Here is a 23,045-nt window from a genome sequence, read left to right as displayed (position 1 = left end):
AGGTATGTGGGGGCATGTTAGAACGAGGCATTTTAGGGAGGTGGGGTTGACTCTTAACTTTTATAAAGAATATCTCTTTGGATTTGAGACTTTAGTCTTTGCAACTTTACAGATCTTCTTTATGCACCAAGAGCTTGTAACAGTCCAAAGAGAAAGGAAAAATTGAAATCGCATCATATGACCCCTTTAAAAGAACAATTTTACCCTTAATTTCTGCATGCAGTGCTGTCAAAATGATCATGTTAACAGTAGACATTAGGGCTGTGCAATTAATCGCATGCGATTGTCATGTGCATCTCGTCAGTAAAGCCGGTTTCATGATTAGTAGTAAATCTCCATCACCTGCATATCGCGTTCATTATCGCAGGCGATTCAATCTGTGATAATGAATTATTGCCTAATTGTCAGTGCACTACGGCTCTGTGTAGTAAATGCCGCTCCATCTGAAAGCAGGTGATGGAGATTTACTACTAATCACGGAACCGGCTTTACTGACGAGATGCGCATGACAATCGCATGCAATTAATTGCACAGCCCTAGTAGACATTAGTCTGGTCTTTTAGTTATTGCATTTTACATTTTAGTGTGCATTCCCTGGGAATCGATCCTATTACCTTGGCATTGCTAGCAACATGCTCTATTTTATGAGCTACAAGAATGCATTCATTACAACAAAGTATATATAAAATAGGTTATATATATATATATATATATATATATATATATATATATATGTATGTGTATATATATATATATATGTGTATGTGTATGTGTGTGTGTATATATATATATATATATATATATATATGTGTATGTGTATGTATATATTGCACCATTAATATAAGTGTTATTATAAGTATTGCACCATTCCTCAGTCACCTTTATTGACCCGCGTTAACTTTGTGTGACAATCTGTGTGCTATTTATGTGGTACATGGAGTTCCAGCTTATGTTGAGCGTTCCCTTTTATCATTCTATAATATTAGGTCCATAGTCCTGTAGTATACATAAGGCAGACTTTTAACATCTCTTGACATCTGCACATTCTTCAAAAGACTATTGATTTAAATGTATTTGTTCCATTTAATTCCTGCTGACCGCCAAAGACATATATAGTTATAATGTGTAATCTAATATTTTCCCCCTTTCTTTTTCTGCCTCCTCTCTGACTGCTATAGATCTACTATAACTTTATCTGGTGATATACTCCCCCGCTCTTTGCAAAATCAGCAGTGTTCGTCCTCCTCTAACGGGGACAAAGTAGGAGTTCGTTCTCAAGTCCTAATGGGGACACGAGCGGAGTCAGTGTCCCTCTGCTCCAGATAAAACCGTCTGACTGTGCTGGCTAGTGATTCATCTTAATGTCCCATTGCAAAACATTGAGAGTGCTGCGATTATGTGCTTACACTGTGGTCGGACACCCTTTTGATTGAATGCAATGCAGAAGCCACGGTTGTCTGGCTTCATCAGGGAAGTTGCCAAAAATGGGTCATGAAGATGCTTCCTGCAGTTACCCTAATTTGTGCTTGTGAGGCACTTTTTCGTGTGATACTGCTGTTTTCGACCCCCGGTTCACCACAATCTCATTAGACTGCATATTTTCCTCCTATTACTGCAGTGCTGTTGTTTCCTAACGCCAAGCTCATCCCAAAGGAAGATGTGTCGTTCTACAGACGGCTCCAAAGACGCACACACAACGCCACCGGCTTGTGATTAATGCGCCGGTACGCTACATACGGCATGCATTACCTGTTCTGTAAATCTGTCGTTCTTTCTCCTCCCACTTGAGCCTATATATCCCAAAGCATCAGAAAACGTGAGTGAGGGGCTGACTGTCGTACGTTCCCCTCCCCTCTCGTCTCGTCCCTTCTCTCCCTGCGGAGGCTCTAAACGTAGACTTGCTCTGCTCTCCTGGCTCTATGAGGACAGTCTGTTCCAAGCTTGCGTCAAGCTGGGGGACTTCTCAACCTGAACAACAGCACCAGCCTGCACGTTCATGTCTCTCTGGAGAGCAGCACACATTAGACTCTGAACACATTTAACTTTCTGGCACAGGCAAAACAAAAGACATTTGTATGACATGTCATTGATTTGAATGACTGTCCATCTGTCCAGTAATTATTGATCTCTAATGCAAGACATCCTCTCTATTTATCTCTCCCAGAAAGAAGTCCATCGTGTCTGACATACTGTACATCAGTCCCTATTTATGTCTCGTCTCAGCACGTTTCAGCTCTTTAAAGTGATGGCGGACTTGGGAATCGAATAGTCATTATTGTTTGATTCGAAACGGTCATTGCTGCAAGTTTTCTATTACAGGTTGTTGTCATGAAGCATCAGTTTGAAGAAATTTTTCTGCAGGCACTTATAATGGAAATGAATGGGACCAATATTTTGAGTCTGTAAGAAAAGAAATATGAAGGTTATCATTTTATATCAGTTCTATCAGCTGAACTTAAACTGAACCCAGAATATTCCTTTAATGGCACAGACATTTAAAGGCAACTGTATCATCCCCTTGTGTACTGAGGTTTGTAATGGAAGAATGCACATCAAGTTGTACAATGGAACCGCATGTTCACAATGGTTTGGCTAAGCATTTTCATCAGTATTTGGGTGCTTGAATAGAGAGTATTATTATAACTTTAAAGTATGCATTAGCATTCAAAAGTTGTGGGTCAGTAAGAATTTTTTTTTAAAGAAATTAATGCTTTTATTCAGCAAGGATGCATTAAACTGACCAAAAGTGACAATTGTTTATTTTAAATAAATGGTGTTCTTTTAAATCCTGAAAAAACATTAAACAGTACGACTCTTTTCAACACTGATGATAATAAATTGACTTTTGTTAATTACTTTTTTTCTTGCTGTATTTTTTTATTTAAAAAGAGCCTTGGTGAGCATGAAAGACCGGTTACAGTGTAGTTTTGTGGCTTTTAGCCCACGTATGTTAACCTTGAGGTTGATCTATCAGGTAGTGTATGATGGAAATATTTTGCATTGCAAAGAGTGTTTAGGGTTGTCAGATGCGCTATTTTGTGTGCAAGGGCGTATGTTTGTTTGTCCTGTTTTCCCGTCCTTTATCTTCTGCTGTATATGAGATTGATTGATAGTATGTGAGTGTTTATGTACGCTGGTAACGGGGTGGATGTGTGCTGACAGCTTCCTCTTGTAGGGATGGGTAGGACACTGCTCTCTCTCTCTCTCTTTTCCAACTCCTTTTCTCTATGCAAAGCCAGTCACTGTGGCCCCTAACAGGCTCTGCCATGCAAAATGCATGAGCCGCTTGTGTAGAGTGTGTAGAGTGAAATTGTGTGTGTGTGGTGTCTGCAGCTCAAATTCGGTGTATGAGACTCATTTAGCCCACGTATGTTAACCTTGAGGTTGATCTATCAGGTAGTGTATGATGGAAATATTTTGCATTGCAAAGAGTGTTTAGGGTTGTCAGATGCGCTATTTTGTGTGCAAGGGCGTATGTTTGTTTGTCCTGTTTTCCCGTCCTTTATCTTCTGCTGTATATGAGATTGATTGATAGTATGTGAGTGTTTATGTACGCTGGTAACGGGGTGGATGTGTGCTGACAGCTTCCTCTTGTAGGGATGGGTAGGACACTGCTCTCTCTCTCTCTCTCTTTTCCAACTCCTTTTCTCTATGCAAAGCCAGTCACTGTGGCCCCTAACAGGCTCTGCCATGCAAAATGCATGAGCCGCTTGTGTAGAGTGTGTAGAGTGAAATTGTGTGTGTGTGGTGTCTGCAGCTCAAATTCGGTGTATGAGACTCCGCTCTCTGTGGGTGGGCAGTTGCTCTCTCTCTCTCCCTCGCTCTGTCTCTGTTGTCTGTCTGTCTGTCTTTCTCTCTGGGGCTGCTGGAGATGGCAGAAGTGAAATGCACTGCCAGTTTTGTGTGTAAAACTGCCATGTTATTGATGCTCCTGCGCCATATGCACGGTTTAAAGACATGCACCTATAGAGACCGGCTCCCTCTCACACACCTAATGTAATGTTTGTGAGGACTGCATGCCTTGAATATCTATCAGATATCAGGAATGTATTAGATTTTTCCATAACCAGCTGGTTGACTAGTCTGTCTAACCAACATATATCAAGTCATTTGGCTTAATAACTATAATTTGCCTTTATTAGTGCAATTATCTGGCATGTGCTGACTATTGACACATTCATTTTTATTTAAATAGGCAGTAGGTTGTATTGTTACCTTATAGCCATTAGCCAAGTTTTGCTGCTTGCGAATGATAGTGAGAGGCAGGTAAAATTGGGGGATGGACTTTCTCATACTAGAGAGCATTTGAATGGACAAAAATCTATTTAGTGCAGGATGAGTCATTCATATATTTGGTCCGTTTCCCCAGAAAAGAAAGTATGCTTATAACGATTTTTGTAGTGAATTTTATCAGTATTTAGGACTACACTTATAGATTTACCTTAAGGCTAACATATGTGAGCAAAAAGCCACAAAAGCTAAACTACCTTTTAAATGTTTGGGGTCCATAAGTAGTCCCTTATGCTCACAAAGTCTGCATTTATTTTTTATCAAAAATACAGTAAAAACTGTAATTTATTTCTGGGATGGCAAGGTTGATATTTCAGCATCCATTACTCTCCAGTCTTCAGTGTCATATGATCCTTCAGAAGTCATTCTAATATGCCGATATAGTGCTTGAAAAAACATTTCATTTCACATTCATTCATTATATTTTTCAGGATTCTTTGAAAGTCCAAAAGAACAGCATTTATTTGGAATGGAAATCTTTTGTAACCTTATGAATTTTTATAATGTTTTAATGCAAATTTTGATTGATTTAATGTGTCCTTGCTGAATAAAAGTAATAATTTATTTCAAAATAAACAGAAATAAAACCATAATAGTGTATATTATGAATTCATGGGATCTTTTAGACCCAACAGTTTAGACACAGAACTTCTCTGTGAAAGGGTTTTAGCATACTAGTGGTTCAACACTTTAAAACAGTCTTCTAAACCCCTTTTGAGAAAGGTTTCTAAATTATTTTTAAAGCTCTGTCTTTAAAGTGCCCCTATTATGCCTTTTCGAATATTACCTTTCATGCAGTGTATCATGTAGCTGTATGTAAACATAAACTATCTGCAAAGTTGTGAAGCCGACAGTCCACGATAAATAAAGTTATTGTCTATCAAAAAAAAAAAAAAGAGTCGGCTCGCAATCGCCTAAACGAGTCATCAGGAATTAGAATCTTATTCTGTTACGGCTCTACGTCAAGAAGTAACACATTTGCATAATGTCTGCCCATGTTCTACGTCGCCAACTTGTCGCCAAATTTCCATGTTGTTAACATCATGTTGAGAAGACGCTGTATCCTACGCTGTGAGTAAATTTGTTTTAACACATCTTATAATTACCACAAACTTGTTAACACTTGACACTTACCACTGAGAAACGTCGTGCTTGCGAATCAGTCTCTTGTCGATCAGCCAGTTCAACCGTTTCATCATCAGACTCCGGCTCGAATTGGTAAGGTACAATCGAAAACATGTATTGACAAGTCTCCAGGGCTGTCATTCCATCATGGCAATGGGCGTTTCGTTTCCGACACGCGCTGTACGTGGTAGACCAATCCAGATCGGCTCTGGACCAATCACAAAGGACTGCGCCATCTGACCAATCACAGCAGTGAGGGCTCACGGAAAGGAGGGGTTTAGAGAGACTGATTCTTTGAACTGCTTCCCACGAGTCGTTTACGAATCATTTAGAAATTAGGTCAAATTAAATCTATTTTTTGAGAACACTAACGTGTTTTTTGACCTTGCATGCATGTAAACCTGTTTTAGGAGACTCCTAAAACAATATTAGCAACCTTAAAAATGGCATAATAGGGGCACTTTAAAAAAAGTATTGACTGACTATTCAACCATCTTGACCCATCCTTAGTATCAGTCATGCACTTAAGTAGCTACATTTTTCATTGGTGTCAGTACAAAAACTGCAGATCAAGTCAAAAACTCCCTTAGCTAGTCAAAATGGAACCAAGGTTGGTCGTGACCCCCTTTGTAAAAGAGCACAGAGATTCACAGCTGCCACACGAACATCCAGATGTGTTTGTGTTTTGTCCTCTTGTGTTTTTGCCCCTTTGACCACAGCTGTGTGTGTGTGTGTGTGTGTGTGTGTGTGTGTCCTGCCGAGAGAGGAAGGTCACACTCTGCCTCCCACGCATCCTATAGAGAGCATCGTAGGGCATTTCTAACGTCAGAGTCTGGTTGAGCCCTGACAGCAGCCTCTGAAATGAGCCGTAGGGTGCCATCGAATTGGTAAGGTACAATCGAAAACATGTATTGACAAGTCTCCAGGGCTGTCATTCCATCATGGCAATGGGCGTTTCGTTTCCGACACGCGCTGTACGTGGTAGACCAATCCAGATCGGCTCTGGACCAATCACAAAGGACTGCGCCATCTGACCAATCACAGCAGTGAGGGCTCACGGAAAGGAGGGGTTTAGAGAGACTGATTCTTTGAACTGCTTCCCACGAGTCGTTTACGAATCATTTAGAAATTAGGTCAAATTAAATCTATTTTTTGAGAACACTAACGTGTTTTTTGACCTTGCATGCATGTAAACCTGTTTTAGGAGACTCCTAAAACAATATTAGCAACCTTAAAAATGGCATAATAGGGGCACTTTAAAAAAAGTATTGACTGACTATTCAACCATCTTGACCCATCCTTAGTATCAGTCATGCACTTAAGTAGCTACATTTTTCATTGGTGTCAGTACAAAAACTGCAGATCAAGTCAAAAACTCCCTTAGCTAGTCAAAATGGAACCAAGGTTGGTCGTGACCCCCTTTGTAAAAGAGCACAGAGATTCACAGCTGCCACACGAACATCCAGATGTGTTTGTGTTTTGTCCTCTTGTGTTTTTGCCCCTTTGACCACAGCTCTCATAGACTGTGTGTGTGTGTGTGTGTGTGTCCTGCCGAGAGAGGAAGGTCACACTCTGCCTCCCACGCATCCTATAGAGAGCATCGTAGGGCATTTCTAACGTCAGAGTCTGGTTGAGCCCTGACAGCAGCCTCTGAAATGAGCCGTAGGGTGCCACAGCCCAGAGAACACACACCTCAGAGACTTATCTCCATCGAGACTGCGCCTGCCAATGTCTTTGTGCATGCGTGAGTACGTGTGTGTGTTAGACTAGCGCAGCCGCGCCATGGGAGGCTTATGAGGTTACTGCTTTTCACCGGCGCACATTTGAGAGTACTCAGTTCTAACATGCGTGCATACAGATCTCCCATTCATAGGCCTATTTAAAGCCACCAATGTGTAGGGAAGGGAACAGGTAGAGCTCTGTTCGACTGTGTGAAATCTGAGAGCGGGAGAGGGGAGAGACCGTTCCTCTGTGTTTACGGCTCTCCGTCTTCCAAGCCAGTCTGTGATCACCGGCACAGTATGTTAGTTTTGTCTGCGCGAGTATGCGAGCGGATAACTTGGCCAGTCTGTGTGTGTGTGTGTGTGTGTGTGTGTGTGTGTGCGGCTCTTATCAGGTCGTATGTTGTAGATTAATCAGTGGATGTGTGTAGACGGCTGTCGGGACAGACAGGCAGACTGTGCACTATTGATGACCGCGTCTAGACAGAATGTTCGTCTCCCTCCCTTCCCTTAAAAAATTTGCCCCAGGCTGCCAGCCAAATCCTCTCAGGAATGAGCACGTCTGAGCCTGTGTGTTTGATCCCTGTGCGTGTGTTCGTGTTGTTTGCTCTGTTTTTTTTGTGCAAGTGTTTTAGTTTGATTATGAATGTTTGGGTTGTTTTAGTGTGTTTTTGTAGGGCGTGGACTTTAGCACTCCAGTGTGTGTGTGTGTGTATAGGCGTCATAGGTAATGTGAGGAATGCATGTTTACTTACGTGTATGCAAAACCAGTCTGGCCGTGAGCAATTCCAGGTCAGCTTTCACTACCGAATTCACTCCTGAATGATTTAGGTGACAACTTGTTCACTGCTGAAAGAAGCCAAAATGTTGCTGGATTTATTCTCAAGTTTGGGACCGACCCCGTCTATTCTGTACACGCATGGAATCTTATTAAAGAAAACAAGTGGGAAAATAATTTGTGTAAATTGTATTCTTGCATTCTTGCATAAGTTATTACATTCATTTCAGTAGGACAATTTACATATGAATGAATTTACATTTAAATTCATCTGCTTGTGTTTTATGAAAAACTTTCCATGGAATGATAATTTAGTGTAGTGTCCAACATACTGTAATATTCATGTGTTATGTTGATGCTTGAATTTATTCCTGTACTACCATACCGTTGTTCAAAAGTTAAATTGGTACAAATTTTTTTTTATTAAATGTTTTTAAAAGAAGTCACTTATGCTTACCAAGGCTGCATTTGTTTGATCAAAAATACAGTAGAAGTTGTAGTATTGTGAAATATTTGTACAGTTTAAAAGACAGTTAACAGTTTTGTATTTGAATATATTTTAAAAAATGCTATTTATTTCTGTCATGGCAAAGCTGAATTTTCAGTAGCCATTACTCCAGTCTTCAGTGTCACATGATGCATCTAATATATTGATTTTGTGTTGAAGAATTATTTCTTCTTATTGTTATTCATATTAAAATAGCTGCTAAATATTTTTGTGGAAATCATGATACTTTTTTCACGATTCTTTGAATAGAAAGTTTAAAATGCTTAAAATAGAAATCTAATTGGATTGAATTCTTTCATAACATTTAAAATTACTTTACTGTCTATTTTGATCAATTTAATGCGTCCTTTTCGAATATATTTATAAATTTATTAGTGTTAATTTTTTTTATTAAAAAACTTACTGACCCCAAAACATTTGAATTGTAGTGTATATCTGCATATTACACATTAAACATGTTCTTACTGTGAGTTTGTTGCATCGGTTTAAGTTTTTTTTTATTTCACTAAGGACCTACAAATAGCTTGACCTTGCAAAGATGAAATGTAATATTTTACATTCATTGGTAAAGACAAACAGAGAAATTGTCACCATTTTAGATCTCTCTTTGGTTCCCTCTCTTCCTCCGTTTTATCTCCTTAGCCCGCATCAAATTGGCCTACTTTTGTCCACAGTCCAGCCCACATGGAAAAGATGCCTCATCAGTATACCACAGAGCGCACTAAGCCGAGTCCCCCACAATGCAGTGCACAACACTTTTCTAGTCTGAAGAATGAAACGGAAGTAATAACCTCAGTGATTTTCATGACTCATTATTTGATGTGACATTCTTACACACACTTGAATTACAAATGCTAAACAAACAGCTGACAGATGGACTAAAAGGATAATGGATGAAAATGATTCCATTGTTTATTTACCTTCATGTTGTTCAAAACCTTTCTTCTAAGCAGAATTTTCTTTTTTGGATGATCTATCTCCCAAAGTTCATGGGACAACAACATAGCATACTACTGTTCAAAACCCTTATATAGTATGTAATAAACAACATGCTAGTAGTCTATCATTTGTTTTCAGGTTATAAATAATTTGCATACATTTTCTAAATCAACTTACATTTTTCCGCCATATACCCGGCTTACACATGTCCTCTTTCGTTTTTTTCCTGCATTGCTAATGATGTGTGAATAGGAGACCTGTGTAGGGGGTACAGTAAGGGGCCCCAGCAAGTCCTCTGTGTGTTTGTGACTGAAAACTGCACGTTTGCACTGCATTTCGCTTTATACGTACCCTCTGCCAGAGCTGCAACAGATGGACACACAATCACCCTCGTGTGCCGCCTTTCACACGAATTGTGCTAAACTGTGTGTGTGTGTGTGTGTGTGTGTGTGGTACTTACAATGAAAAATTTACTTATGAGTCCAAACACACTGTGTCACACAGTTTTTACAAACGAAATGCTTTTATACACGCATCAAAATAGACAGATAGTGCATTAAATGGCATTCCTACGGTACACACGTGCGCTCTCTCAAAGGTCATTGCGTTGTATGACGGTGTGAGGCTGGCCTAGATCAGATTCATCATCAGCCCGTATGGCTCGTAATTCCCCACTAACGGTGTAGTTCATAAAACGTGCTCGTGCGGGAACTGCAAAGAACTTGTGTGTGTTTACGACTCTTTCCTGTCAACCTCTGTGTGTACAGTTATTTTTTCATAGCTGTTTTCGTCAGGGGATCTCCGTAGTTAGTAATACAGCGATGCGGGCAGGCGCGCACATGTTACAGCATTTATTGTCAGAGCCAAAGTGGAATTTGTGTTTGTGTGTCAGTGACCTCATTGTGCCTGTTTCGAGGGAGCGCACGTGAATTTGACGGGGGTTTAAAGTATTCTCGGTTAAATCTAGGATGTTGTTTTGGTGCTCAGGTTAGAAGGCCGACGTAGGCGTGCGAGAGATCCAGGGCAAAGAGGAAACGGCACGGACTCTGGTGCTGAAGAGCGAGGGGTGTGTGCGTGCGAACATGCATGCACTGATGAGTTCGGAGCAGTGGGGGAATGTTTCAAATGAGTGAGCTGCAGGAATGCTAACTCCCACCGTTACCGATGTGGGCCGCCTTCCTCTTTCACACACACTTTCGCAGAGTTTTGAATATCACATATGTTTGTGACAAACAGGCTTTGCGTCCTCTGGGTGTTTGTGTGTTATTGTTCTGAACGCGTGTCGCATCGTGAGGGATTTGTGGTAGTTACATTTGTCAACCGTGCACAAGTACATAGTGTTACAGAGTACGATTGTGTGTGTGGGGCTTTAACACACTAATTAAAAAGAGATTAGAGACGGCTGAGGTGTTGCGTCCCTGGAAGAGAGCGCAGAGAGAAACTCAACCTGATCCATAGGATTTGAGAAATAACCATCGTCGTTTATAAAGTGTGCACATTACAACGGTTTTCTTACCACTTTGTTTATATATCACGTCACGCTTATATGGTAGATTTATATAGTGTATCTCGTGTTTGTGTGTTTGAGAGCGTGAGACACCTGTTCCAGTGTAATTTTCTCATGTCCTTGAGGAGAACAGTGCAATAACTCTCTCAGTAAACAGTGCCCACAGCTTTCGCACAACTATCACAATCACTACTCGCACCATGTTCTGCAGGCCAGCTAGATAAATCCTCTTGTTTTTGTGTTTGTTTTGCTCTAAGGTCTTGCGTCAAGGCTGCACTGCTTCTACCGTGGTACAGCGGATTGGAATCTCTAATATGAAACGGTGCATGTAGTGTCTTTATGGCTTTGTTTTGTCGTTTCTGCAGGATAGAAAGTGTATGTATAATATATACTGTGCATAATATGATCATTTTTAGTATGCACAGCATCCCCACATGACCTAATATGAAATGTGCTGTGTCTAACGGTATCCCACAATGCAATGCACTTAATTTGACCTTCTATTTCTAGTATGATGAATGAATGAATTAGAAGTATTATCTTAACATCTTTTGCATGACTCATTTGATTGGACTGCCAAGACATTTTTTTGCACAATTTGCATAATGGATTAGAAATGCAAAAATATCCATATTTGTTTCCTGAGATAAATATGGTTATGGACTCCACTCCAGTTGATTAATTAAACATGATTAATTCTTGTGTCCTTGTGGCATGCTTATTGTGCATTCTATTTCGTATACTGTATATAATTTCTGTTGCGTTGCAATAATAAAATCACTCAAAAAACAGTGTGTATACTATTCTTATACAGTGTGTACTGCGCAGTGTGTTCCAAACATAGCATATTGAACCAGTTTTAAACATTAGAATTGCATACTTGGCTCTCGAGGGACAAGAACTCACATCGCAGACTGTAAACATAAAGGAGATAGATTGGAGACTGTGTGATTGCATGTGTCATGGCTGAGGAGGGAGTATTGGCTGGGCCGTGAAGTGTGGAGAGATGGGCCGACAGACATAGTGTGTGTGCTTGTCAAGGTTAGACGGGCTCACCACTGCAGTGTGCTCATTGTTCCTGCCCCCCTCGGCAGGCGCCCACCCCTCCCTCGTGCTGCAGTCCTCCTCTTCCCTCAAGAAAAACAGCCCTATCTCCTACACGCACATTTTCTTGCGTTTAGCGCAAATGTGTGGGGTTGCCATGTCACCCCACCACCGTACAGCTGCTTTATGTTGTGTGACGACATTGCCATTCATCCTTAAGGCTACAGGAAACAGGAGATCCCGTAGTCTGCAGGAAGTTGTAATTTACTCCAGATAAAACTGTTTCTACCTCCTCTGGCACTCACCCAGTCACTACTGTTAGTGTCTATGTGATGGAGGGACAAGGATGTGCGTCGCTCTTTCTGGTTTGCTCTGCCAAATAGAGGATGTTACGGATTGTAAATATTAGAAATGCACATATGAATCACACACAGTCTTAAGAAGTGAGCGGTTGTTATGTCGGATGAATGTACGTTCTCTATCCCTCTGTGTCAGCTATATTAAGCTCTGTCTGAGTCTGATTACCATCAGCACGGAGCTTGCCCTGGATTCATGGTGTGTGACTCGCGCACACACATATGTACAAGCCTTGCAGCGTGTTTGTCGAACACGTTGAGGCGAGGAGGTGATGGACAGATTGAATGTGGTGATTTGTGCACAAGCTCTGTGATATCAGATGTATTACATGTCTGAACACTTGCAGCTAAGTGTTATCACTCTTATGCTCATAAAGCTTGTGTTTGTGTGTTTTCTCGCAGAAGGTGGTGGATGACGACAGTCACGGGAGGAAGTCCAGTCCTGCACCCTGCCCACCTAACAAGGTGTCTGATAGCATCCTGGAGAAAAAGGTACCATCTAAGGTACTGCATCATTTTACAACAAAGTCCATTTAATGCAAGTCAGGCTACTCGACGGGGATCTTGGCATCGCTCCCGGGCAGCTATTTTCTATCTAAGCAATAGACCTGCAAGTACATGATCATATGTGCTTGAATGGGGACAGTCTAAAATCTCCAAAAGTGCTTAGTGTCTAATAACAGTTCAATCACTAATAAGAAATGTTATTTCTTAAATTAAGCTTCTTTAGCTGAAATTAGGCTAATAAGGCAGTGTACAGTGGGACTTCCTTTCCTACAGCCACCATTTTGAGCATTGCCATTTCTCCAAATGAATTGCTCCTCAAGTGGCCAGTCTCCTGCTTGTCTCTGTTTACGCACAGGCACAGAACGGCCTCCCCGTTTATCCACACACACCCTCTTCCTCATAGAGTCAGAAGCAGGAAACATCTTCTCTCTATCTCACTAACTCATACTCATCGCAGGCCTCAAACCCGGCCTCACCCTTCTCACCCACCCCTAGACAACTCCCACATTCACACCCCTTCCTCTCATTTTCACTTTCAATCTCTCATTCATTCAGAAATATCTAATTTCACACACACCAGAGCCCCAACAGCCATCTGGGTGTCACCCTGCGTCCTTCCTCTTTTCATTTCGGGTGGCGATTTTGTGTTGACCTAATCACAATTGGGCAGGGTCAGGTGAAACAGGTTCCAAACTGTTTCATGCAACCCACTTTCAGTGGATGGCATTGTTTATTATTAAGACACTACAGTTCAAAAGTTTGAGTTCGGTAATTTAAGGTAAAGTTAGTATAAAATTAGTCTCTTATGCTCACCAAGGGTGCATTTATTTGACCAAATACAGTAAAAACAGTAGTACTGTGAAAATATTACAATTTAAAATAATATATTTTAAAATGTGATTTATTTCTCTGATGGAAGTAAAAGCTTAATTTTTAGCATCCATAATGCTTAAAATAATTTTTTCTTATTATCAATGTTGAAAACAGTTATTCTGCTTAATATTTGTGTGGAAACTTTATAAGTTTTTTTAAATGTTTAAATTATTTTAAATTACATTTTATTTTAATTATAATTTTTAAGGGTAGTGTATTTTTCAGGTGATTCGTTTGAAATGGGATGACGTTAAATGCAGGTGTACGTGAAGTCCAAAATATTTGACTTTTGACTGCATTGTGCTTGTAGTGTAAATATTAATTCACTTGTCACGCAATCAGAGGCCGTCCTCTCAAAATCGCTTAACATGAGACACATCTGAAACACATCTTTAAAACAGAGCCACACTCTCCCCCAGTATACCTCACCCAGCCTGTATATCAACAATCAAAAAGCCAGAAACCCAACCGGGCTGTTTCACTTAATGCTGTTTTTCTCTTATCCTCTTCATTAATGCTCTTCCTGTCGGCCTGTGCTCTGTGGCCACTGATGGATGCGTTCTTCTCATGCATACATGATATTACAGCAGGATATTTGTACTGCTCTCTTTGTTTACTCTGCTTCAGGCATCCTCACTCCCCTCACCAAGTTTCCCTGTGTGTGTTTGTACATTTGTGTGTAATTATTGCTGTTCGTCTGCTCCTGCTCGAATGCGCTTGATAATCTGTTTAATGAGACCTTAAAGAACTTCTGTATTATTCATGTACAAATATGTGTAGACATGTATTTTAATGCAGCTCAAACAGTCCATTTCATATTCAAACGGTCCTAAAGTGCTTCATTAATATTGATACACACTTGTTTGTGTGTACAGGGCAACTTGCAGTCTTCACTGGTGTTCAGTCGACTGTTTCCTGACATCAAAGAGGAACCAGGACATGGGCCTATCATCCACCCAAGGTACGGCCCTTTTTTCCCATCATTCCTTTGTTCCAGGATCACGCAAGTGCATGTCATAAAATGGGCAAAATTCCATAGATGTCCTATAGACCAGTGTATCTCAACCTTTTGGCGTACCGGACTCCAGTCCAATTCAGAACCATCCTCAAGGACCCCCAGAACAAAATTGACTCATCTATGTATAATTTGTGTCTTTGTGAGGACCAAATGCAGTCAAGTTTTATTCGAGTTAGTTGACAGTCCACGGACCCCTGGTTGAGAAACACTGCTATAGAACATATCTAGGGTTTCTGGGGAAACCTGGGTCTCTTTGGTTTGGACCTGCAAGTGTTGACCCTAAAAACCGTGAAAAGCTCTCTGAGAGCCACAATTCTCCTGATTTTGGAGTTTTTAGTTTCAGCGTTGTATGTGCACCAGCCTGAGGGTGTTTGTTATGTTTGCAGTTACTGCCTGTACACGTACGATAAGATGGTGGCCCCTAACGTGTCCCTGCGGAAGGAGGGGGAGGTGAGCCATGAGGTTCTGGGGGCCCTGCTCAAGCAACACTACAGCAGGAGAACACTGACCCACGACAGCCAGCCCACCACAGGTCAGTACCCCTGCACTATTTAGTTATCCTTGTAAATGAATGCACGTGCATGCACAAGAATGATGTACTGTTAAAGGTCAGAAGTTTATGGGCATGTATGTGGTTGACTCACTTAAAGGGTGAGGAGCTGCTGAGAGTGTCTTGCTAATGATTAATACAACTCACATTTTATAGTTGCCAGTGAAGAGAGAGAGAATGAAAAGAGGCAGCTGAGTGTCAGATCACTCTAGAGTGCTGGGGGGAGGGGTCTCCAGTCTCCACCGCAGCACGCCACATTTCCTTCCATCCTCCTTCTGCCTGTATTTCGCTCTTTTTCCTTTTTTCTCTGTGCCTCACTCATCCTTTTTTCACTTTTTGATCCTCTTTCAACCCCCTCTGGCCCACTGCTCACCTCACTTTCTTTCTCTATTTTTCTTCTTCTCCCTATCTTTTTCTGTCATCTCCCTTCAGTGTACCTGTTCTCCATCCTGGCTCCTCCAACTCTCATCATTCTTTCTTCAGTTTACCCGTTCTCCATCTTGGCTCCCCGTCTTTATTCTCAGTTTGTCTCTCTCTATCTTTATATATGCTCAATCTCCATTCTGGCTCCTCCATCTCTCATCTTTCTTTCTTCAGTATACCCATTCTTCATCCTGGCTGCCCTTTAGTCTTTTTTCCTTAATCTGTACCACTTTTGTTCATGTACCTCTTTTGTATCCAGGTGCCCTATGTCTCTCTTCCTTCTTCAATCTGTCTCTCGTTCTCAGTATACTCATTCTCAATGTTGGCCTCCCCCTCTTTTTATTCTCAATTTGTCTCTCTTTTTTATATACACTCAGTCTCCATCCTGACTCCCCTGTCTCTCGTCTCTTTCTCTTCCACGTGCCCGTTCTCCATCCTGGCTCCCTCGTGTCCCTTCCGTCTCTCGTTCTCCTTCTCTGACTCATTCTTCTGAGTGTGACAGACAGGTCTTAGTCACAGTAGAGGCTAGCAGCAGAGCGAGACTGTTATTCGGCTCTGCAGTGCCAGACCTGCAGCCTGCCTGTCCTACATTTAAATGAGCTGTATCTCTCTTACTCCCTCTCTCTCTCAGTCCCTTTGGACTCCCATATTCCTCATCTAAACACGCATGCTAGACTGCTGCTGTTTGCTTGGTGCAGGTGATTTGTATGTAGAGCATGCGTTAGCAGCTCTACCTTAGCAGCGTTAAAAAAAAATGTTGTGTGATACTTCCAGCGCTTCCCCTCTATGCTGACCTTCAAAGAGAGACACACCCACAGAGAATTAGTCACACAGACTTTCAGCACATGACAGATAAGGTGTGTGTGTGATCGCACGAGTGTGGTTAACTCTTTCTTCTCTTTCCCTCAGATCTTCCCGCATCTCCTTCCTCCATTGCAGAGGAGGCCAAATCCCACCACGCGGGCGAAGCAAACGAGTGCCGCCAACCTCCTCCATCAGTCGCCATGGAGACCAGCCCGGGCAGCAAGCAGCACGCCCCCATTCCCACGGAGGGCAAAGACAGCGGAGCAGAGGATGACAAGGACAGGATCATGCTGGAGATCGTGCAGATGTACCGGCGGCAGCAACAAAAGCTGAATTCCACCCTTCAGAAACAGCTGCAGCTGGAGATGGTGAGACAGTCAGATTAGACCAATCATCCCTTCCTGAGTCACAGAGGCTCTGTTCCAAACCTTAATGAGCTGTCTGCTGTCTACATAGGCTTCTAAGGAAGCATCATAACTCATAAGTAACCTGTTGGCTTCGTACACCATGCTCACAATTGATTATAATAGCAACTGATGTTAGCATATGATACCTAACGACACGTTACAAACTTGGATATGATGATCCCCTTGCGACAGACCTCCATCCTTAGAATTACAATTTTAAGTCAGCAATTTTACTTTTGCGCAAAATAATTTCATTTGAAAAAGTTTTCTAAAATTAATTGCTTTTTATTGTCGTAAAAATTTAAATATTTTTTATTTTTAATTTCTGATAAGTCAACTGTATCTTTTTCTGCTCTCTAATAGGATAATATTAGATAAAGCAGAAAATATTTCTTACTGTTAAAAAGATTAGTTGAGGCGGCGCTATGAGCGCCCCAAGTTCGAATCCTGACTTGAGCACCTTTCCTGATTCTGCCCTCTATCTCTCTCCCACTTCGCTACCTGTCAGATCTGTTCAATTGTAAAGGCAAAAAAAAAAAATAAAAAATCTAAAAAAGTTTTTATTTCACATGAAAAATTAAAGGTCATGGTGAAAATTCCAAAGTTTGGCACCCATTTGCCTTAAATTTATGTGAAATTAAAAATCTAACCTAAGTTGAAAAGCGGAGTACAACGAATAAATAGCAAACACGTAATCAATGAAATAGTACATTTTTTATTCTATTTTAGCTGTACATACATACATACATACATACATACATACATACATACATACATACATATATATATATATATAGTATATGCACACATTTATACATTTCCTGCTGCCGTTTTGGAAGAAATTTGTCATTAAGTTTTTTATATTGCATCTGGGATTGCCTCATCCGTGAAATGATACGTGCGATTCTGCCCTAGATTTTGGCCTAAACAGGGATCTTATAACGCAGCGTGATTTTGCTGCCTTCTGCTTGGAGCAGCCTTCATGTTGTGTGCACGCCTATGATGTTTAAAAATGCTCCTCTAAATAGGCAGCTCACTAGAGATTGGAATAGAGCCAGGGAGATGGACTAGTTGTTTATCAGAGAAGCTTTTTTGTGCTCCTGAGAAAAGAGAGAGACCTTGTTATAGTGAGAGTAAAGGTGAAGGCCAGAGCAGAAAGGAGTATGTTCCAGTTGAGCTTTATCACCCCCGACTCGTCCACTACAAACCCTCGACCTTTGCTGTACATTGTTTGACGCATGTCTTGATGTGCGTGTGTGTGCAGGAGCTGGAGGCAGTGCGCGGGGGTGAGGCAGCCAGGCTGAGGGAGTTGTCTGTGGAGCAGCTGGAGCTGCAGAACGAGCTGGAGGCGGTGCACACTGAGCATGCTCAGAGACTGGGGGAGGTGCGGCAGGAGCAGAGACAGCTGGAACACCGACTAGAGCAGCTCAGACAGCAGAGCTGCGCCTGCCAACCCAAAGAGCAGGAGGCGCAGTACAACGCACAGGTACATGTGTGGACCGCAGCAGAGCCAATCTGAGCGTGCCCGAATGACTGTGTGATGCAATGATAAACTATACCCAGTGTAAATTATTCCCATACCCAATGCAATATGCTGCATGTATCAGCGCAGATCATCTGTGTGTGGGAGGGATTCAGTAACAGGAAGACAGATACACACGCACACTGAAATGGAGAGCCAGTGCCTGACTGATTTGCACACTGGGCCTGATTTCTGCATTTTAACTATCAATTAGGACAATGGTGCTCAAACTTTTTAAACCACATATCCAGTCTAATCAAATCAGACTGTCTAAATACTGGCGATATTAGTGCACATTAGTTCATAAATCTATTAAAATAAAATAAAAATGAGAATTTAGAAATAAAAATAAATAAAAAGGCAATTTAAGTAATATTTGTATGTAATATTTTTACTATTATTCATTTGATTTTGTGTGTGTGCCTTTTAAAGGCACAATATGTAATTTTCGCTACTAGAGGGCGCGCATTCAAAATAAACAAATAGACAAAGGCCTAGTTAGATGACACCGTGACTGAGTGTGGAATCATAGGAGTTGTTGTCTTCATCCCCACATCCGATGCAATCCGACGGCACTCGGGCAGAAATCATGTTCATGGATGAGCACCCTTTAATAATGATTTATTAACATAGTAGAATGAAGCAGAGTGAGGCTGAAAGCCGTCGAAGCGAAACGAGGCCGCTGAACGAGCATGACACACGGCTCGAAAGCAGCGGAGCTTTTATTATGCCGCAGTCGACTGCTTCCGCTCCTTCCGGTCGTGCGCATGTGGAGTAACGCAGCGCTGTTTTATCATACTAGATACATTTGAACGTTCTGTTATAATGCTACTCTGTGCGGTCGTCACTGGTCTATTTAAACGCATAACATATTAAAGCGTCTTTGGTGTTTCCATGTTTTCTACAAAACAAAACCGTTATGACGTCATTGGCAGGCGACACAATGACACTATGGACACGGTCCGTGTCACTAGTTACAATTGCTTATGTCTCTGGATTTAAACATTCTTCGAAACATTTGGGATAATGTAAGTACACAAGTCAGCAAAATATATAACACTGTTCTAGTGGTTTTTGGATATTTTAATAATAAAATATTACATATTGTGCCTTTTAATGTTGCTAAATGCAGGGGTAAATGGAGTCAATGACTCTAGAAATAATGTTCGATAATAAAAATTACACTTAAACTAATTAAGTGAAAATTAGCAATGTTGCCATGAAATTAAAAAAGTACAATGGAATAAATAATAATAATTATAAAAATGATACATATCAAATTATTTAAAGGGATAGTTCACCCAAAAATGAAAATTCTGTCATTAATTACTCACCCTCATGTCCTTCCAAAACAGTTTGACCTTAGTTCATCTTCAGAACACAAATTAAGATATTTCTGATGAAATCCAAGAGCTCTCAGACCCTCCATAGACAGCAACACAACTGAAATGTTCCCAGGTCCAGAAACGTCGGTAAGATAGTCCATGTGACATCAGGGGTTCAACCATCATTTTACGAAGCTACGAGAATACTTTTTGTGGGCAAAGAAAACAAAAATACGGGTGTGGAACGACATGAGCGTGAGTAATTAATGACAGAATTTTCATTTTTTGGTGAACTAACCCTTTAAATTAAAATGAAAACGGAAAATACAATTCTATATCAATAATACTATAATAACATTGTATCAGACGTCAAATCTCTTAAAATTTTTTCTAAAAGTAAAGATTTGCAGATGTAAATTCATTAACTGCTCTAATACATTTATAGTTGATGCACTTTGTGTTTTTCTTTGTTTTCTTAATTGCATTCTAGGTTTTTTTCTTGTTTTCTTTCTTAAGCCTCTAAGCTCATTGTTCAGTTGAGTGGGTTTGTTAAAATAAGTCTTTGACTGATAAAGGCTCAGGTATGCTTAATTTTCTGTATGTGCTCGGCTATATGCACAGTTCAGCATGCAAGCCTTCCAAAGTATACTCCTTTGCCCATGAGAATGGATAGACGCATTCAGCGTGTGCGCAGTATCCAGTAAACCGTTCTTTCCAAGCTCTCAAATCCCTCGCACATGCACTGTTTGTTGTCCATGCAGACATGAAATCTTAAAATGGCGCTATAGATTAGCTCTACTGCAGGAAACACTAGTACTCAGATTTTTTTGAATGGAATATTTTGTGCGTTCCTGTTTGAAACCACGCTCTCCTTCTGTCCGCAGCTGTGCGATCTTCGCTGCCGCCTGGAGCATGCCGAGGCGGAGCGGCAGGAACTGCAGGAGGAGCTCTGCAGAGAGCGGGAGGCCAGAGAGAAGCTGGAGCTCATGATCTCACAGCTTCAGCAGCAGATGGTCCAGTCTGGGACCAAGGGGAGCCGCAGCACTAGCCCTGCCCAGCCCCCGACCCCTTCCGCAAGCCCCCAATCCCAGCATTCCCTCTCTTCACCGGCCCCTGAGGTAACCACCAGATAAACTCGCCCCCCTCTCTCGCACACTTCCACGCCTGTAGCCCAGGAACACAACACGCTCGCCCACTCCCCGCAGAGTAACAGAGAAACACAAGACAAACTCTGCAGAAAAGAGCAGCTCTCCCAGAACTGCTTCCGTTTGTGTTGCACCACCACAAAAAAAGACTTAATGTTTGTGTTCAATTTAAAAAGACTTTTCGTGTCACCCTGCCCTCGACCAGTCGTTAAGCATTTTTTGGATGTACATGTCTGTTTTAATTTATAGTCGTGCTGAGAGGCTGATGTCCCATCAGTGGAGGTATTTCTTTGTTGGACTTCTTGCCTCCTGTGGTGTTGGGAAAGCGCTCGAGTGCTTTTCCGGTCCCAGGTCTTTGGATACAGGAAACTGACACTCTGTAAAATACTACCTGTGACACGAAGCCCAAGGATGCCAAACAGCAAGACGCCAATGCCCTGCAGCAGCAAGAAACCATGTGGATGTTTATTTTTTTTATTTTAATTTTGTGAATTTTTATTTTTTTTTTTTACAGAAAAAATGGGAGAAGGTTTTTGTTAACGTCACAAAAAAAATATCAGTAAAAATATTATTCTATAGCATATTTAAGTCATTAAACGTAGATGGGGCCTCTAACTGAGGCCCCCGGTTTAAGATCGTAATCCTCCCCCTCTTCCTCTCCATCTCCCCTCCATTTTCTTTCCCTGCCTGCCGTTTGTCTTTTCAGTCTGGTGTTGATTATATGTTTCCTGTCTGCACTGCTGACCCTTTGCAGGCTGGTATATGACAAACAGCTCAGTTCATTCCTGCTTGATGCAGTAAGCAAAGACTCACATTCGCCCCCTGCTGGAGAACACTATGAAACTCGGCCCCCATTTAACTACAGGCAGTTTTACAAAAAAAGCTTCAGGATAGTGCAGTCCACCCCACTCTGAAGTTTATGTTCAGAGCATAAAAGGATTCCTGTAGCTCCAATAAGAACATACTGGTTGTAGACATCCGATCTTTAAACAAAGCACACAGTAGACCTTATATTTGTCCTTTTCTTAGCAATGGATTCATTAGTAGTGCAATTGACGATGTAAAGCATTGAAGTACGTCACAATCTCCCATAAACCTAAAGCTGATTTCTTTATTCATCTGAGAACTGCTAATACAGTACCTAGTTTTTGAATGCTGGGTTCCAGGTTAAATGATTTGGCTGTCATGTATTGGGTGTTTAGCCTGAATTTTTTTTTTTATATATCTCTCTTATTCATTCCTCCGTGTCATTATTCTTTCTGGATGAGTGAACAAACAGGTCTGACAGGGAGAAAAAAACAGACAGGGGGCCAAGGGAGGGATGTAAAGGAATTAATGCTGTCACGTTAGCTCCCAGTCACTGAGGGTTGAAGAGGCACGCTTTGTCTCGGCAGAATGGGGCAGCTGCCTCTGATGCCCACTCATACATCAGCTGTTAGATGATGAAGAAAGATGGACACAGGAAGTGAAGCAGTTATGCCATTAGAGCAGTTTGTTCTTTCTTTCTTTTTTCTTTCCTCTGTTCAGATTGGTTGTGTAAACAATATTGGACGTAAATCTAGGCTTCTTTCGTGATGTACATATCTCACATAGAACATTCCACTGTGCACAACTCATCGGATTCACAGTCAGCCAAGCCGCAGCAGTTTTCTAAACCTGATAATGTGTACAGTGCAAAACCTCTTAGATACAAAAGAGGAAAACGTAAAGAAACACCCTGACTTATGTGAATACATCCAGCTATGAAGAATCAAAAAAACAAAACTATATTGTAAATGAGTGCTTTGCCATTTCTTTACTTTTTTTCTTGACTTATTCAGAAATTATTTAATGTATTAACTAATAAAGATTTATATACGCTTTGTACATATGGTAGTCATTAATATATGAACTAAATTCTTATAAACAATCTTTCAAGGTTTCTGATCACATTTGCAAAAGCTGGGCGTAGGCCAAGCTCTATTGTTTTTTTTTTTGCCTGAAGAGTGGTTGTTGATAAAGTGTGTAGGGATGCGTGATGCTCAGAACCCCTACAATCCAACGGGGAACGGGAACTCAGTGTTTCGCTTCAGTGGGTCATTTCGTCCATTTCATTGGAGCCCACTGAGATTGTCAACCTGTTGTTATTTTGGTGGTCTTCAGCTTTTCCTCTTCCCCATTTTATATATATATATATATATATATATATATATATATATATATA

At 41.1% G+C, this 23,045-nt stretch overlaps 1 protein-coding gene across 2 annotated transcripts in view; it reads left to right on the top strand.

The window, feature by feature from the left end:
* The window catches only part of LOC107591339 (ski-like protein), a 32,795-nt gene extending 10,251 nt beyond the window's left edge, over positions 1-22,544 (top strand). The window contains exons 2-7 of one of the 2 annotated variants that reach the window (XM_016280468.1): positions 12,671-12,760; positions 14,524-14,609; positions 15,053-15,198; positions 16,549-16,811; positions 18,115-18,336; positions 20,582-22,544. In XM_016280468.1, coding sequence (XP_016135954.1) covers positions 12,671-12,760; positions 14,524-14,609; positions 15,053-15,198; positions 16,549-16,811; positions 18,115-18,336; positions 20,582-20,830 — 1,056 coding nt within the window. In that variant the 3' untranslated portion in view covers positions 20,831-22,544. Of the gene's footprint in view, positions 1-12,670; positions 12,773-14,523; positions 14,610-15,052; positions 15,199-16,548; positions 16,812-18,114; positions 18,337-20,581 lie in introns of both variants that reach the window. The other variant, XM_016280467.1, reaches the window with a different exon arrangement.
* The last annotated feature ends 501 nt before the right edge of the window (positions 22,545-23,045 follow it).

This window comes from Sinocyclocheilus grahami, unplaced genomic scaffold (assembly GCF_001515645.1).
Source record: "Sinocyclocheilus grahami isolate Dianchi unplaced genomic scaffold, SAMN03320097.WGS_v1.1 scaffold141.1, whole genome shotgun sequence".
Lineage (NCBI taxonomy): Eukaryota > Metazoa > Chordata > Actinopteri > Cypriniformes > Cyprinidae > Sinocyclocheilus > Sinocyclocheilus grahami.
This window is presented reverse-complemented; position numbering and strand designations above follow the sequence as displayed.